The sequence below is a fragment of the Bicyclus anynana genome, chromosome 20 (assembly GCF_947172395.1).
Source record: "Bicyclus anynana chromosome 20, ilBicAnyn1.1, whole genome shotgun sequence".
Lineage (NCBI taxonomy): Eukaryota > Metazoa > Arthropoda > Insecta > Lepidoptera > Nymphalidae > Bicyclus > Bicyclus anynana.
In genome coordinates this window covers 6,024,685-6,042,184 of record NC_069102.1, presented here as the reverse complement: position 1 = coordinate 6,042,184, position 17,500 = coordinate 6,024,685, and the positions used below count along the sequence as shown (strand labels likewise).

Below are 17,500 nucleotides of genomic sequence, written 5' to 3'. Positions count from 1 at the left end.
CCAAAGTCACAAAGACTTCAATTACCAAATGAGACCAACCAATTAAGAAATTGTTAAATTATAGGTACGTAAACATATAGGTACGTAACTACATAATTAAACCTTCCTAAACATAACTAGCTGACCCGACAGACGTTTGATAATAATTTGTTAAAAAATATATATATATTTTATTAATTATTATCTATATCTATACTAATATTATGAAGAAATAAAGTTTGTTTTGTTGTAGGGTGTATGTATGTAGGTATGACCCGATTTTTTAAATTATTTTACCACTAGAAAGCTACGTTATTTGTGAAATTTGAGTGTCATAGGCTATATGTTAATCCCGTATTCATAAGGGAACGTGTACTACACGGGTGAAACCGTAGGGCGTTGGCTAGTATCATATAAAATATTTTTAGCAGACTCCGAAAAGATTACAAAAATAAGAAAACTAATGTCGAATAAAGGCAAACGCTGTGTATGATTCACAACATTTGTCAGGACAACTTAATTAACAAATCAAACTGTAACCAAAATAAGACCCTAGAATGGTAGAGAATGACCTTGAGTGAAGTCACGCACTTGTAAACGATGTGTGTAGGGTTAAAGGCGCCTTTGACAGTTATCTAACACTCCCCTTTTCCACTTAAGTCACTCTCCCCGCCTATCCTAAGTAACCCATGAAGAATTACACAACAAGAAATATGGACGGCTCGAATGCCACGAGCACACTGAAGCCGTCCGTACCGCAAGTCGTTGCAACGCGGCGATAACAATATTCAAAATTTAATTACGCTGTATTGTTTCTTTGTTATACTTAAAGGTTAGATATTATATTTGTAATATGTACCTACATCTATTTCCAAGGTAGGTAGATACATATATTATTTAAGATATATTCGAGAAAATCATGGTTAGTAAAAATCATAACAAATTGATATTTGAAGATACGCTGGATTCAAAGGCTGTTTCCGTTCAAAATATGCTAAAAATTTTGAAACAAACGACAAAAAATGTCAAGCATAGTCATACACTTATATAATAAAAATTTTAATTAAAAAAATTCAACCGACTTCCAACTCAAAAAATAACTTTAACTAAAAAGCAAAAAATAACATCCTACCTATGTGCTACCTTCTGATCAGTTTGAAGGCGGTGCCAAGCCAGTGATGTTTTAATTAAATACGTTTAAACTACAACATTTCTGTGGTTATTCCAGAAACAGCTTTAATTAAAACACGACACTGGCTTGGCACCGCCTTCAAACTGATCAGAAGGTAGCACATAGGTAGGATGTTATTTTTTGCTTTTTAGTTAAAGTTATTTTTTGAGTTGGAAGTCGGTTGAATTTTTTTAATTAAAATTTTTATTTTTTTATTTTTAGTGTTAGCATACCCACTGCGTGTGTACAGTCACAACCTATCTAAGTGGAAAGTTCTTATCAATACAAAATTATCAAGTCCAAACACAAGGTAGCTACTGTGAGCCGTCGAGGAGTTTATCAAGTCCAAACACAAGGTAGCTACTGTGAACCGTCGAGGAGTTCTCTTCACTGTCCCTCGTCTTCATCACCAGACCCTTAATACAGTCACAATCCTTCTAGGTGGAAAGTTCTCATCAATACAAATTTATCAAGTCCAAACACAAGGTAGCTACTGTGAACCGTCGAGGAGTTCTCTTCACTGCCCCTCGTCTTCATCATCAAACCTTTAATACAGTCACAATCCATCTAGGTGGTAAGTTCTCATCAATACAAATTTATCAAGTCCAAACACAAGGTAGCTACTGTGAACCGTCGAGGAGTTCTCTTCACTGTCCCTCGTCTTCATCACCAGACCCTTAATACAGTCACAACCCATATAGGTGGAAAGTACTCATCAATACAAATTAATCAAGCCCAAACAAAAGGTGATTGCTGTAAATCCTTGACGAGTTCCATCGTCTGTGTTTCGGCTCCATCATCAGACCAACTCCAAACCTTCATAAAGTTGTAGTGGTTTAAAATACCTTATGGAAACACTAACAAACGTGCTAGCCGTCTCTACAACTTTCGAAAGTTCCCCTCAATTTCTCCAGGATGCCTTCATCAGATCCTGACATGAAAAAAATGGGACCACCCTGGAAGTAAACCCTACAAAACAAAAAAAGAATTTTCAAAATCGGTCCATAATTGACGAAATTATCGCTGGACATACATAAAAAAAAAAAAAACATACATACAGCCGAACGTAGAACCTCCTCCTTTTTGGAAGTCGGTTAAAAAATTGGTATCAGAAATTGTTTTTCACCAATATGCCATGCGCTAGTAAGTGCGTAAAAAGTATACCATAATAAATTAATATCATTATATGACATACTATCTTAAGAGGAGGGTTCTGACTGTCTATATCTTTTAGATTTGAATAAATTTCTATCATTCTATCATTCATTTTTTATCTCAATTTTGTATGGAAATACTAATTGCCTATTTGGTACTGTAAGGCCAGGTACAAAATAAGTTTGTATGTCTAATATATGTATAATATAGTAAGTCATCCCCAAATAAAAACTATATTTATTGTTCACAGTACTATAAAGAATCATAAGTAAAGTTTGACTGTGAAAAAAATAGCAGTCATATAAAAAAATCAATAGCGAAAAGCTAAAACCAATATCAGCTAAAAGAAGCTTATAGCACTTATAGTCCCCGAGCTAGGAACGTCAGCCCAAAGATTACAGTGTATTATTGGAATCGTACCTTTGTTATACACCACTAGGCCAAATGACTATGTGGAACGTCGTTGAAATTAATGTACACTTACTGTCTTTCTTTAATAATCCCTTTACTTTAGAAATACAAACACATTCTTCCTATTACGCGAAAATATAATTAAAAAAAATAATTAAAAGGAAAAACAATTCTTTTTTTTTTTCGCTTTTTTTTCCGTGCTTATACGGTTTCAATCTCTAAAAACATTTTATTACATACACACCATAAGTCATTGAATTTACTATCCTGGAATCTTAAATCTAGAATGTAGATGACGCTGCTTCATAAAGATTTCACGTTCTTCTAAGTTCCCATGGCATGGCTTCAGTTTATATACTAACGCAGTCGGGTTTTGTTGTTGTTTGTTGCTTGTATATTTTCTGTAACATGTGGGATTTACTTTATCATGGTATATTTTGTAAGAAATATTCGAGAGGTATTCCTCAACATACCAATGCAATTGCAGCTGACAATTTTTTCATTTTATTTAATTATTCTATGACAAATTAGTCCTTGATTGCGATCTTACGATGCAATCTAAGATGGAAGCGGGCGTACTTGGAAGAGAGTTTTTGACACGTCAAGATATGTCATAATTTTAACTGTCAGCCGTAACGTAATATTCCTAACATCGCTTCAACAAACATTGTTTTACAAAGAAATTGTAAACATGTTCTACGGATCCCAGATGGTAAAGTCCGGGAGGGATCCGTAGAACATTTTGTACAACTGATTACTATTAAATTATTTTTTCGTGAGTACTTCATCTCGATTTAATAACCTCGTCATTGATACAAGTAGGGAGGAGAGTAGTTACTAACCTGTTGTTGTTTTTTACTGTTGATTAAGTTAATAATAGTTATACAATTTAACAGCTACAATGTTCTACAAATTGCGTGGTACTTGATCTCGTTCCGACGCTCAGAAAATTTTATTTCCTAGTAACTCAGTTAGCTACCAGAATCAAGATTTTTCGTCAATAAATAAGTTGATAGCCTCATCGAGATGAAGCTACTCACGAAAAATTAACTTGATAGTAATCAGTTGTTCAAAATGTTCTACGGATCCCTGACTAATAGTGTCTTGAGACGAAGCGAAGTGTGACAAGGTTCCTCACTCTGTAGCCCTTTTCACTGGTTAGTTGGTGTGTCCCTAAACTCCACAGTCGGAGAACCGGATTATTTTTAAAATTAAAAAAAATATATATTTTTTTAAAATTTAGGGTGATTGGAAGAAAAGAAAGGAAGCGCTTTTTGTGTCTTCCTTCTTATTTGTTTGTTATGTTCGTTTGTTTCCTTGTCTTCTGGTGTACAAATTGTGTAAATATAAAAAACATAAGTACTTGACAAAAAAATGGAATTCCAACCTATAATGAATCAATTTAACAATGATGATGTCTGAATTATTTGATATACATTTTGGTACAGGCGCTTAAAATGAGCATTAGCTCTCAGTACAAATGCTGAATAAGTATACAGAATACAAATAATATCTAGTAGAGTTTAGAAATACCTAAAACGTAAATCAAAAGGAAACGTGTTACCACTGTATTGCGCGATTGCTTTATGTCACCGTTAGATTGTAAAATACGTTAATTTATAATCTCACTTCTTTTTTCTTTGATTTGTCCATTGTAATTTTTTACTATTTTTAATGTGCCCGCTGTAATATTTTTTTTATTTTTTATTGTTTACAAGTTAGCCCTTGAATACAATCTCACCTGATGGTAAGTGATGATGTAATCTAAGAAGGAAGCGGACTTGTTAGGAGGAGGATGAAAATCCACACTCCTTTCGGTTTCTACACGGCATCGTACCGGAACGCTAAATTGCTTGGCGATACGTCTTTGTCGGTAGGGTGGTAACTAGCCACGGCCGAAGCCTCCCACCAGCTAAAATTTATTTTTGTAACTCTATGGTAAATTTATCCTGATTGTCAATTTAACGGTTTCACTTCCGATAGATTATAATAAACCGAAAAAAAAAACACGTTAATGGTAATCAGTATTTTCAGTTCACAATAGTAAGACGGTAGATTATAATATTACGAGTTAGATTATAAACTAACGTATTTTACAATTTAACGGTAACATATATACCTACCTAATTTACCTTCAAGTTCACACTTATGTGTAAGATAAGTAGATCCCGGGACCATTTTTATTGGTAGGTAGGTAATATAGCTTAGGTGAAATTAAACTTTTATTTATAAAGATTTTTTTTTATTAAATCCATAACAATGGGGATGATGCCTAGGTTTGAATATTTTGATTTTTATGATACATTAGGGTAAATAAGGTCAATTTGCTTTTTATGTTAACTAATTTATGCATAAAAAGCAAAGATTGTCTGGATATTTGCAAAATAAATAAGATTATAAAATTTCAAAATCTATTAAATTTTTTGTTTGAACGTCCATACAAACCTAACGATCAGCGAGCCAACGACGTCACTAAATCGTGCCATATTGTATGGAGCGTTTTCAGGGATCCGCGGCAGCGCCGCAAATCTGACCCTTTAAATCCCTGTAGATCCGAAAGTAATGATCGCAGATACCCTGTTGCTTTTACAAAATTGCTTTGCTATTAGTAAACTCTTAATTTATGTACAATTTTAAAAACTGTCATCATCCCTATTCTTGATATGTATGTAGAAGGTACCTAGGTAGGTACTCATTGTTCGGAGAGAGAAGTCGGTACTTAAGACTTAAGACGGGACTTACCTACCTATTTAGTATTTACACATTTCAATAAATTAAGCTTACGAAAATTTTATGGACTCTTTTTTTAATCATGGCTTAAGTGATTATCATAAAACACATACATATAATCAAAGTATTACCTTGTAGGTATTATGAAAACACGTGGTCCAATAAAAGGTTGACACATAAAAGATAATATTTTTAAGATTATCAATTTATATTTCATTTTATTCCCTAGGTATCTATAGCTATTTTTCGACAATCATCATATCATGAGGAGGAAAATTGCATTTTTCAGGCATCTGTACGGTTTCCTAGGTTGATCCAAGGTAAGATACCCAGAAAATGTGTTCCAGGAAGACAGTGAAGAAAGTGGATGTCAAAGAGTGGACCAAGTTAAACTACACACAGGTTTAAAATTTTGCAAAAGACCGGAAGAGTTTTCTGCACATGCCCGCCAAACTTCAGTTGGAAGAAGGCACCCAGTGATGATGGTGAAATAATAATAGAGCTATCAGCTAACATAAGGTATACCAGACCCGGGTTTCGAACCCAGTCTGGTGGGTCTAAGCTCCAGATGCCTTCTACTTCCTTAAAATGAAGAAGGTCTGGCTATATATTCGGCATAAAAACTTTGATTATTATTAACCTATATAACAATATAGGTTAATAATAATTAAAGTTTTTATACTATTAGATATGTCACTAGCACGTCGAAACTGAAGCGAACAAAGGTGGCTAATTGTCTTAATTTCATTTAATCGCATTGTAATCAACGAAACTCATTTAAACAAATAATACCTAAATATTGTCTACAATGTACTAATGTTTGTAATGTTTGGGTTGGGGAAGTGTAAAAACCATGATAATATATACATAAATCACAGATTAATCAATAATAGGCAGATAGAGCGTACGGAACACCACGGTGTCGTACCCGCTTCAAATACGAAATTAAAAAACGAATACATTCTCGAGTCAGTACGACACGAAGCGCTGCATGCAGTAACTTTCAATATTATTCAAGAAAAATGGCGTCTTATGTTTTTAAATATTTAAAAAACTGTTCACTTAAACTAAAGAAATAAGATGGAGTATTTTTTTATTGATGATAATTTTCATTTACGTAATTGTAGTTAGTGTTAAATTTTGAAATATACAAATACAAATTATGAAAAATGTTTGTATATGCGGATATAATCGCGGATGTCAAGGATACGCGTGACGGGGTTTTTATGGGATTCACCGGCTTCACCACGCTGCTTGTAAAGGCTCATTCTGTATGATCTTTATTCTGTGACATAAATATCGTCGTTATCAGCCCATATTCAGCTCACTGCTGAGCTCGAGTCTCCTCTCAGAATGAGAGGGGTTAGGCCAATAGTCCACCACGCTGGATCAATGCGGATTCGCAGACTTCACACAGGTCGGCACACGGGTGGCAGTGGTTTGAATCCGATCTGGGGCATGCGCCTCCAACTTTTCAGTTCTGTGCATTTTAAGAAATAAAATATCATGTGTCTCAATCGGTGAAGGAAAACATCATGAGGAAACCTGCATACCAGAGAATTATCTTAATTCTCTGGCGTTGTAAAGTCTGCCAATCCGCATTGGGCCAGCGTGGTGGACTATTGGCCTTACCCCTCTCATTCTGAGAGGAGACTCGAGCTCAGCAGTGAGCCGAATATGGGTTGATGACAACGAAAGTCTAACTGACACGTTTATTTCAGCTGGACACGGAATACAAAAGCCTAACTTGTCCAGCTTTATCCGTACACCTGGCAACACTAGCTGTAGCATCTTAAGATTCGAGATAAGTGGGTAAGTATGTAATTTCAAGATGGCCGTTCCCGATTTTAAGTTATTATATTCGTGACCTCGCTAGAAATAACTCGACGTGTACATACTTACTGCTTATTATTCTAATTTATGTACATCTCTGATCCCCATTTAAGCGGCTTTTCAAAAACCTACTATTAAATATTATGAAACGGTATAACGGTACACGAGCAATTAAGCATTGTGTCGAATATTTTAATAATTTCCTTAATAATAATTTTGCAGTAGGAAATATAAGACATTTTTTTTTATGTTTTGCACATAGCATGCAACATTTTAGTGTATTTTAGTGTATTGACGTCTAAGATATTCTTTTTACAATCAGGTGTTCTCTTTTAAAGTACCTATAGGCAAACCTAAGCTTCAGGTTCCTCTTTGTAGATTTCAGATCTTTTTTTAGAGGCGTTTGATGTTTGTCGTAAATACGAACATATAGGGTGACTGGAAGATGAAAAATGGGGTAACACAAAAAAGTATCATACAGATCTTATGTAATTTATCCAATGTAGGCAAAATTCATAAGACCGCCATTTTCTTACGTACGTAAGTTTGAGAATTTCTAGTTCAATCTTTCCCTTGCAGGGCAAGACAATAAAAAACAAATAATTTGTGTTATACGTGTTGTTTGAAAATATTTTTATAATAAAGACAGTTCTGAAGCATCAGGACAATAAATATTGTAGCCTTCGATATCGTTTGACATTAATTTAAACGATTTTAGAAACTACTTCGATCTTACCCACCACCCTTTATCTTATTTTTTTATTTCGATTAAAAAATTTTAGTTATTTTTTTTGCTTTCGAATAAAAATAACAGGGATTTATCGATATGACATAAAAATATGGTATTTGTACTATAAATTCACTTTAGATATAATTTTAGCTAAACTTAATATGTAGGTACTGTACTCTCTCACTCACAACAACAACACTCATTTACCGAAGAAATTGCAATCATCAGCCAGCAGCAGCAAAAACAATAGCAACAACATTGTTTTTTATCGTATTCGTTTCGATCAATGACTTGGTACAAATTTTCTAATCTACGTCTAAGGTCTAGAGCAAAATATGATCTATGAGGTTATCTCTAGCTCGACGTATTCCAATCGGCATTAACTAGAAAATTGTAAACAATATTGTTGCTTTGTTTTCGTTCACATTCCTCTGATATCCAAGTATAATTTACCCAGCTAGATGTTTACTAGCCACGAACAAAGCTTCGAGTTCTGGGAATGACACATTCATTATTGCTTCCTCACAAAATATCTTATTTGCAGTCCTAAATTGGAAACCCTTACCCCAGAGAGCACATTATGCACAGTTCTTTTGGATTGTGTTAGCTTTTTTTTATTCTCTACAAGTTAGCGCTTGACTGCAATCTCACCTGATCGTAAGTGGTGATGTAATATGACGGAAGCAGGCTAACTTGTTAGGAATAGGATGATAATCCACACCCCTTTCGGTTTCTACACGACATACCGGAACGCTACATCGCTTGGTTATTGATCGATGTCTCCCACCAGGCAAAAATTATGTAGGTAACGAAAACACAAGTTATTTGTATTTTAGAAAAATATATTTCAGCTGTTTTTGAAATTTTTGTACTTCGTAGAAAAATGTCGTGAACTGTCTCCTGTTCCATCGTTACTCGTAATTAAAATTCATGATGTTCATACGAGTATTCTTCAATTGTTGTTCTTTTATGTTTAGTTCAGCTCCTCGGGGAGAGTGACGACGGGGTGAACCTCGATGGGAGCGACAATGACTGGCTCGGGAACCACGTTCTCATCAACGACGATCACTGGGGTTGGCTCGATCTCAGGCAGTTCAATGGGCGCGACGAGGACTGGCTCAGGTACTATAGGTTGTTCAACAACAATTACTGGAGTGGGCTCGATCTCAGGCTGCTCAACAACGATCACTGGAGTGGGCTCGATCTCAGGCTGCTCAACAACAATCACTGGAGTAGGCTCGATCTCAGGCTGCTCCACAACAATCACTGGGGTAGGCTCGATTTCAGGCTGCTCAACAACAATGACTGGGGTAGGCTCGATTTCAGGCTGTTCGACAACAATCACTGGGGTTGGCTTAATTTCAGGTTTTAATCCAACTGACTTGCCATTGACATTGACGATGACCTGAACCAGAGGAGAGCTGAATAAGGGAGTGGGTACGTGCTCGGGAGCGGGCGCGGGAAGAACAACGGGTCCAACGGGTTTGGGTGCCTCGTCTACAACGACGGGTCCAACAGAAATGGGTGCCTCGTCTACAACGACGGGTCCAACAGAGATGGGTGCCTCGTCTACAACGACGGGTCCAACAGAGATGGGTGCTTCGTCAACTACAACGGGTCCAACAGAGATGGGCCACTCCTCAACAACGACGGGTCCAACAGAGATGGGTGCTTCGTCAACTACAACGGGTCCAACAGAGATGGGCCACTCCTCTACAACAACGGGTCCAACAGAGATGGGTGCCTCGTCAACAACGACGGGTCCAACAGAGATGGGTGCCTCGTCAACTACAACGGGTCCAACAGAGATGGGTGCCTCGTCAACTACAACGGGTCCAACAGAGATGGGTGCTTCGTCAACCACAACGGGTCCAACTGAGATGGGCCACTCCTCAATAACGACGGGCCCAACAGAGATGGGTGCCTCGTCAACTACAACGGGTCCAACAGAGATGGGTGCTTCGTCAACCACTACTGGTCCAACAGAGATGGGCCACTCCTCAACAACGACGGGTCCAACAGAGATGGGTGCCTCGTCAACTACAACGGGTCCAACAGAGATGGGTGCTTCGTCAACTACAACGGGACCAACAGAGATGGGTGCTTCGTCAACCACTACGGGTCCAACAGAGATGGGCCACTCCTCAACAACGACGGGTCCAACAGAGATGGGTGCCTCGTCAACAACAACGGGTCCAACAGAGATGGGTGCTTCGTCAACAACGACGGGTCCAACAGAGATGGGTGCCTCGTCAACAACAACGGGGCCAACAGAGATGGGTGATTCGTCAACAATGACGGGTCCAACAGAGATAGGTGACTCGTCAACAATAATTGGGGCGGGTCCGGCGGGACCGGGGACAATGAAGCGAGCTGGGCCTGCAACGGCCACAGCAACAATGGCGGCTGCGATCAACAGGAATTTCATGACTGCAAATAAAAACAAAATCCTGTATTTTTGTTGTTAATGATATTATTAAATTTATTTTAATTATTTACACAATATTACAAAAAAAATATTTGTTAAAATATTTTTTTTTAAATGACTTAACGATTTAACGTTCTAAATTAATCATTATTTATATAAATAGTATAGTATATATACATTGGTAATTTAATCCGTAATGTTTAACAAAAATCAGATCATTAAAATGAATTATAGCAGCATTGAAAACACTGATTAAAAATATTTTGAAAAATCCGCAATAAAATATAACTAGAGAATTTTTAATCTATTCAAATTAGATTTACATAACTGGCCGAACTTTCCCCTGATTGGTCGGCTTTACAGCAGACCGTTCTGTGTCCATAGAGTTAGGAATGAAACACATATGTCAGTTCTCCCGAGTACTCATATTCTTACCTTACCCAACCTAACCTTACTTTAGATTTGACTAAATTATACTTATAATTAACAATAACAATATTTTACTCATGGAAGAACAGTGTTTAAAAAAATTAGGAAACGCACTGAGATTTTCTTTCTTTTTCTTTTTTCTTTGTTTTGTCCATTGTAATTTTTTACTATTTTTATTATTTCCGCTGTAATATTTTTGTAACTCTGTGGTAAATTTATTCTGATTGTCAATTTTACGATAGATTATAATATACCGAAAAATAACACGTTAAATTGTAATCAGTATTTTTAGTTCACAATATGACGGTAGATATCACGAGTGAGAATATAAACTAACGTATATTACAATCTAACGGTGACATAATATGCAATATGAAAAATAAAACAAATTAAATATGGCTGGTAACAAAATTATGAAATAGTTACATATTTTTTAGGATGATGTATGGTGGGGTTCAACAAATTGTCAAACTAGACATAATGAACCACTTTTTAATTTGGGTACCTATTTAAAGAATGGATAATATTAAAAACTTGATGATAACATATATAAGTAAAAAAATATTTTTAAGTTAAACGGTTTTATAATGTACCTACCTATTACCAGATAAAAGCCAATAAATCTTTGGGAGTCAAGAGATTCTGGGTTCGATTAAGGATACCGGTCAGTTTAAGATTTAATATTTTTTAAATAGACTCTCGTTGAGTGGTAGGCTATTTACTACCCTACGGGCGTACCGCTGGGTGAATTAGCGTTCCGGTACGGTGCCGTGTAGAAACCGTCAGATATATGAATAGAATGTGAAGTGTTGATGGATCCCCCACTAGGTGGACTGAGGACATTAAGTGGGTTGCAGAGAGCCGCTGGATGCTGGCAACTAGAGACTGTTTTGTTTGGAAGTCCATGCAAAAGGCCTATGTCCAGCTGTGGACGTCTATCTGCTGTTAATGATGATGATGGTTATGTATTACGTATTATAAACAATACTTACTTAGTTCTTTTGGTGTTGCTACAAGAACAATGAATGAGTTTCTAATTTCTCTGTTTTATATACATTCATTTTATCTTCAATGGTTATTTAAAATATTATCTATTTTCTTTGTGACTCTTGATTATCAACTCCTTCTTAATCCAGGCAGGTATTAATGGTTTGTGAATTGAAATACGATCGGATGATATCTCTACTCAACAATTTTATTCTTAAATTGGAAATTATCAATGTCGGATTAAGATAACTTGATGCCTTAGCAATTACCCCCTGTGGACCGTGTTGACTGAATTAATTAAAAAAAAGTGTGTGTCAGCTCCGATGCTCGAATGGAGTTTGTTACTCTTTCAGATCATCATCATCATCATCATCATATCAGCCGATGGACGTCCACTGCAGGACATAGGCCTTTTGTAGGGACTTCCAAACATCACGATACTGAGCCACCTGCATCCAGCGAATCCCTGCGACTCGCTTGATGTCGTCAGTCCACCTGGTGGGGGGTCGGCCAACACTGCGCTTACTAGTGCGGGGTCGCCATTCCAGCACTTTGGGACCCCAACGTCCATCGGCTCTTCGCACTATGTGCCCCGCCCATTGCCACTTCAGCTTCGCAACTCGTTGAGCTATGTCGGTGACTTTGGTTCTTCTGCGGATCTCCTCATTTCTGATTCGATCACGCAGAGATACTCCTAACATAGCTCGTTCCATCGCCCGCTGTGTGACTCTGAGCCTTCTTATGAGGCCCATAGTTAGCGACCAAGTCTCGGAACCATAGGTCATCACTGGCAACACGCACTGTTCGAAGACTTTTGTCTTCAGGCACTGAGGAATTTCGGACGAAAAGATGTCGCGAAGTTTCCCGAATGCAGCCCAGCCGAGTTGGATTCGACGGTTCACCTCTTTCTCGAAATTGGACCTACCTAGCTGGATCATATGTCCTAGGTATATGTATTCGTCTACAATTTCGAGTGCAGCGTTCTCAACTATAACTGGGTGGAGCGATACATGAGCATTACACATTATTTTTGTTTTGCCCATGTTCATTTTCAGGCCCACCTGTTGAGAAACGCTGCTGAGGTCATTGAGCATGGTACTAAGGTCATCCAGAGTCTGTGCCATGATGACTACATCATCCGCGAACCGCAGTTGAGTGATGTACTCGCCATTGATGTTGATGCCAAGTCCGCCCCAGTCCAGAAGCTTAAAGACGTCTTCCAATGCGGCGGTAAATAGCTTCGGAGAGATCACATCTCCCTGACGCACTCCTCGCTGCAACTGGATTGGCCTCGTAGTCTGATCCTGAATACGGACTGACATAGTGGCGTTTTCGTACAAGCACTTCAATGCTTGGATATACCTGTAATCAATTCGGCATCTCTGCAATGACCTTAGCACAGCCCAGGTTTCCACCGAATCGAAGGCTTTCTCATAGTCCACAAACGCTAAGCAAAGTGGCCGGTTATACTCGTGAGTCTTCTGTATAACCTGCCGCAGCGTATATATGTGGTCTATGGTACTAAAGCCTTTTCGGAAACCGGCTTGTTTGGGAGGCTGGAAGTCGTCAAACCTATTAGCGAGACGATTCGTAATGACTCTCGAGAACAATTTGTAAACATGGCTTAGCAGCGAGATGGGTCTGTAATTCTTCAGCAAGGTGTTGTCACCTTTTTTGAAGAACAGAACCACCACGCTCCTATGCCACGCCTCAGGTGTCGTGCCCTCGTGAATGACGGAATTGAACAATCGCTGAAGGACTTTAAGTATCGGTTTTCCACCCGCTTTCAGGAGTTCTGCTGTGATTCCGTCCTTACCTGGCGCCTTATTGTTCTTCAGGTGTTTGAGAGCCACACTAATCTCGTATAGGCTGACGTCCGGGATATCTTCGGTATAGTGTCGGGTCAACTTGGCTCTGGGGTCTTTAGCCAAGTTGTCAACAGGCTGCTGGGTAGTCGTGTATAGCTGTCCATAGAACTTCTCGACCTCACTTAATAACTCGGGCTTGGAAGAAATCAGATTACCGTGCTCGGTCTTCAAACGCGTCAGCTGCCTCTGTCCAATAGACAGATCTCTGGCGAAAACTTTCGAGCCGCGATTGTTTTCAATCGCATTTTTAATACGCTCGGTATTGAAGTTTCGCAAGTCGCTGGTTTGCGACTTAGAGATCTGTCTACTGATTTGTCGGTATTTTGACGCATCTGCTGAAGACTGCAATCTCATTTCTTGCCTCTCTTCCATGAGTTTAAGTGTATGGTCTGAGAACTTTTTGGTTCTTTTCGTACGGTGGGTCTTATAGAACTTAGACCCAACGGAATGGACAGTTTCCACGAACCTGTTGTTCAGATCGTCCACAGTTTCGCAATTTGCTAGGCAATCAAAGCGGTTCTGCAGTTCTAGTTGAAAGGACTCGGGGTTTTGGATATGGGCACGAGTAGGTCGGAGCGTAGACTTCACCAGTCGATACCGTTCCAGCTGAACGTTGATATTCAACGTGCCTCTAACCATTCGGTGATCGCTACCGGTTTTCACCCTATGGATCACAGAAACATCGTTGAATATTTGCCGTTTGGTAGACAAGATGAAGTCAATCTCATTTTTCGTGGAACCATCGGGGCTCATCCAGGTCCATTTCCTGTGTGGTGGCTTCTTGAAGAAGGAGTTCATCATAAAGAGGCCCTCCTTCTCCATGAAGTCAGCCAACATTTGGCCCCTATCGTTCCGTTGCCCATACCCAAATCGTCCCACTTTCAACTCTGAACCGCTACGTTCGCCCAGCTTTGCGTTAAAATCCCCCATCACAACATTGTAATAAGAGTTTGAGGCATGTATGGCTTTAGAAATATCCTCATACAATACCTCTACCTCCTCGTCGGGATGTGTCGAGGTCGGTGCGTATACCTGTATAACCTTCAACGAATACCGTTTGGTAATTCGGAGGACCAGGAACGCTACCCTGCTCGACACACTCTCGACTTTTACAACATTGTTCACGAGGGATTTGAGAACGATAAATCCGACACCACCCTGGGACTGTTGGTCGCCCTCCCGGTAGTAGAGCATGTTGCCGGATTCAAGGATTATCGAGCCCTCCCCCTCTCTTCGGACTTCAGACAATCCTATGACATCCCAGTGCAACTTACTCATAACTTCTTCCAGCTCGATGACCTTTTCGTCGGACCTCAAAGTGCGTGCGTTGTATGTTGCCAGGTCTAGTCGTCGGGGTTGGCAGCTTTCAGATCGACTGTCTAAATATGTGTATGTGCCCCGCAGCATACACTATGTACGTCTCAATACTTACCCCTGATAAGTGAAAGGTGCGCAACCGAGGAGAAGCAGGCCGCGGCGTACGCGCGGTGTAAGGTGCGCAGAATAGATTGCGCACAAAAAACGTAACGCTGTCATTCGTTCATCGAATTTTACTACCAATATTTTTTTAATACCGGGGGCTATATTTGAAAAATCGATTCGTAAGGAGTAAACTCCAATAAACTCTAAAAAGTTGGCCTATCATTCCACCTGCTTATGCAACACGCTGCTGCGAACTTAAGGAGCCTTTCTGATTCCTTCGTCATAACTAAAAAGGCCACTTTTAGGCAAGCGATATTTACAGTATATCTTTGCTTACCGTCATCTATCATGCTTGATAGATAGCTTTCAAATTATGAATAGTTTTTACAAAAACCTTTGGATATGGAAGGGAAAAAAACTGGCTTAATTAAAAAAAAAAAAAATTAGCAAACACATTGGCTTCGTGTCATATCAGGGAATCAAAATCAAAACCGAGAGCTGCTGCAAAAATGCCGAAACCGATAAGTGACACAAGTAGATGCCTCTCTGACTGAGAGTTATGTATAATGTTAGTTCAATTTTTGTGGAGTCCTTTGGACCACAGGGTCCTAATGCCAATAATGCCCAATTTATTTTCGCAGCTAGATACCTCGTCTGATGACAAAAGGGATGTCTGTAAAATGCAGCCAGTATTGCATATAGGCATGTATATTATTTTACAAAACATTGATTGATTGAATATACAAAAAAAATATTGATCGCTTTCTTCCTTTTTAAACCATTTCCGAAAATGAGGAAGTTCGTCTACATACGTTTTTTTTCATTATTCTAGGAGAAATCGTATTATGTATTATCCGAAGAGAATACCAATTTTAAGCGGTTAATAGTTATCAAATGATAATTCATGTGAGGATTTAAGTTTATTGCAATGATAGTATTATGTTGCCTATTAATGACGTGGTTTGTAGATACTAAATAAAATAATTTAACAAATATTTTTAAGTTAATAGCTCATTTTACATTTTTGTGTACCATCGTGGCGGTATCGGTATCGGCGTGATTTCGATTTATTGTAGAGAAAGTGGTAATGTTAGCTTTATTTAAAAACTGGCTACTTCTAATAAAAAATTAATTTACATACGCAAACCATTATCTTTTATATAAAATTCTCGTGTCACAATGTTTGTTCCCATCACTCCTCCGAAACGGCTTGACCGATTCTTATGAAATTTTATATGCTTATTCAGTAGGTCTGAGAATCGGCCACATCTATTTTTCAATCCCCTAAACCCTAGGGGTATAGTAGGGGTATGGTAGGTGTAGGGTAGGGGTAGGTATAGGGAAGAAGTGCACATAAGTCAAAGCGAAGCTGAAAGGGTCCGCTAGTAGTATTATAATAACCGATCTTCTTTTTTCAAAATTAAATGTAAAATAACGAATTAAATTAGAAGTTAAGTATTCGATAGCCAGACATACTCGTAGCTTATTTTATGAATGGTTGAAAGTTGGTATGTAAAGTATGGTAGCCAATTATGGAGTTTGGACTGTGGTTGCTTTGTAAGGTAGTAAGTTTCAGGGGTCCAGACCCTCAACGTTCCAATTATAATTGATGGTATAGTAATTATAATAACCACCAACCACCTATTAAAAATAATACTTATACAAATACTGTTTCAATCAAAGTTGGAATGGAAATAAATTTTACTTTGGATTAACATAAAGACTACTTTTCATCCCGGAATAAATCATGGTTCCCGTGGAATTTGTAAAAAACTGAATTCCACGCGGACAAAGTAGCGGGCGTCCGCTAGTTAATAATAAATATACAGTACATAATTAATTAATCTAGGTAAGTATAATAAAAAAGTAAAAATTTAAGTACTAATTATTTAGGTACGTAACTAATAAACCTTTCCATAAGAGTGCAAACATTTCTATTTCCTGTTTTTGTCGCGTTGCACCAAAATCGTTGCGCTGCACGGCAAGCCAATACTCTAATAACACATGGCATCCTTGGGGTGTGGTTTTCAGGGTACTCGGAGCATACATTAAGTAAAGTAGGTATAGTAGGATCAGGGGTTGACAGCCTTTCAGCCTTTTTAAAATGAGATATATCTAGCTATTGCAGGCCCTCGTTATATCGATATCGTATATCGATTAATCGTTATCGTATCGCGAGTGCCGCACAATTATTTCGCCTTGCAAACGATAAAGAAGTCTATGCCAAACTGAGCGCTTACCTTCGCTAGTCGGAGAGGCACTACAAGAGGAAGATATCGTATAATATAAAAAAATAGCCGTTGCTCTGGTGTTCATCTGCGTAGTTCCCGTTCCTGTGGAAAAACGGGGATAACATA

The 17,500-nt window shown here is 38.3% G+C and overlaps 1 protein-coding gene across 1 annotated transcript; it reads right to left on the bottom strand.

Moving 5' to 3' along the window:
- Positions 1-8,982: 8,982 nt before the first annotated feature.
- LOC112046754 (fibrous sheath CABYR-binding protein-like) lies at positions 8,983-10,829 on the bottom strand. Its single transcript, XM_024083525.2, has one exon. It carries the CDS (start codon positions 10,435-10,437, stop codon positions 8,983-8,985), a length of 1,455 nt encoding a protein of 484 aa, XP_023939293.2. The 5' UTR covers positions 10,438-10,829.
- Between the last annotated feature and the right edge of the window lie 6,671 nt (positions 10,830-17,500).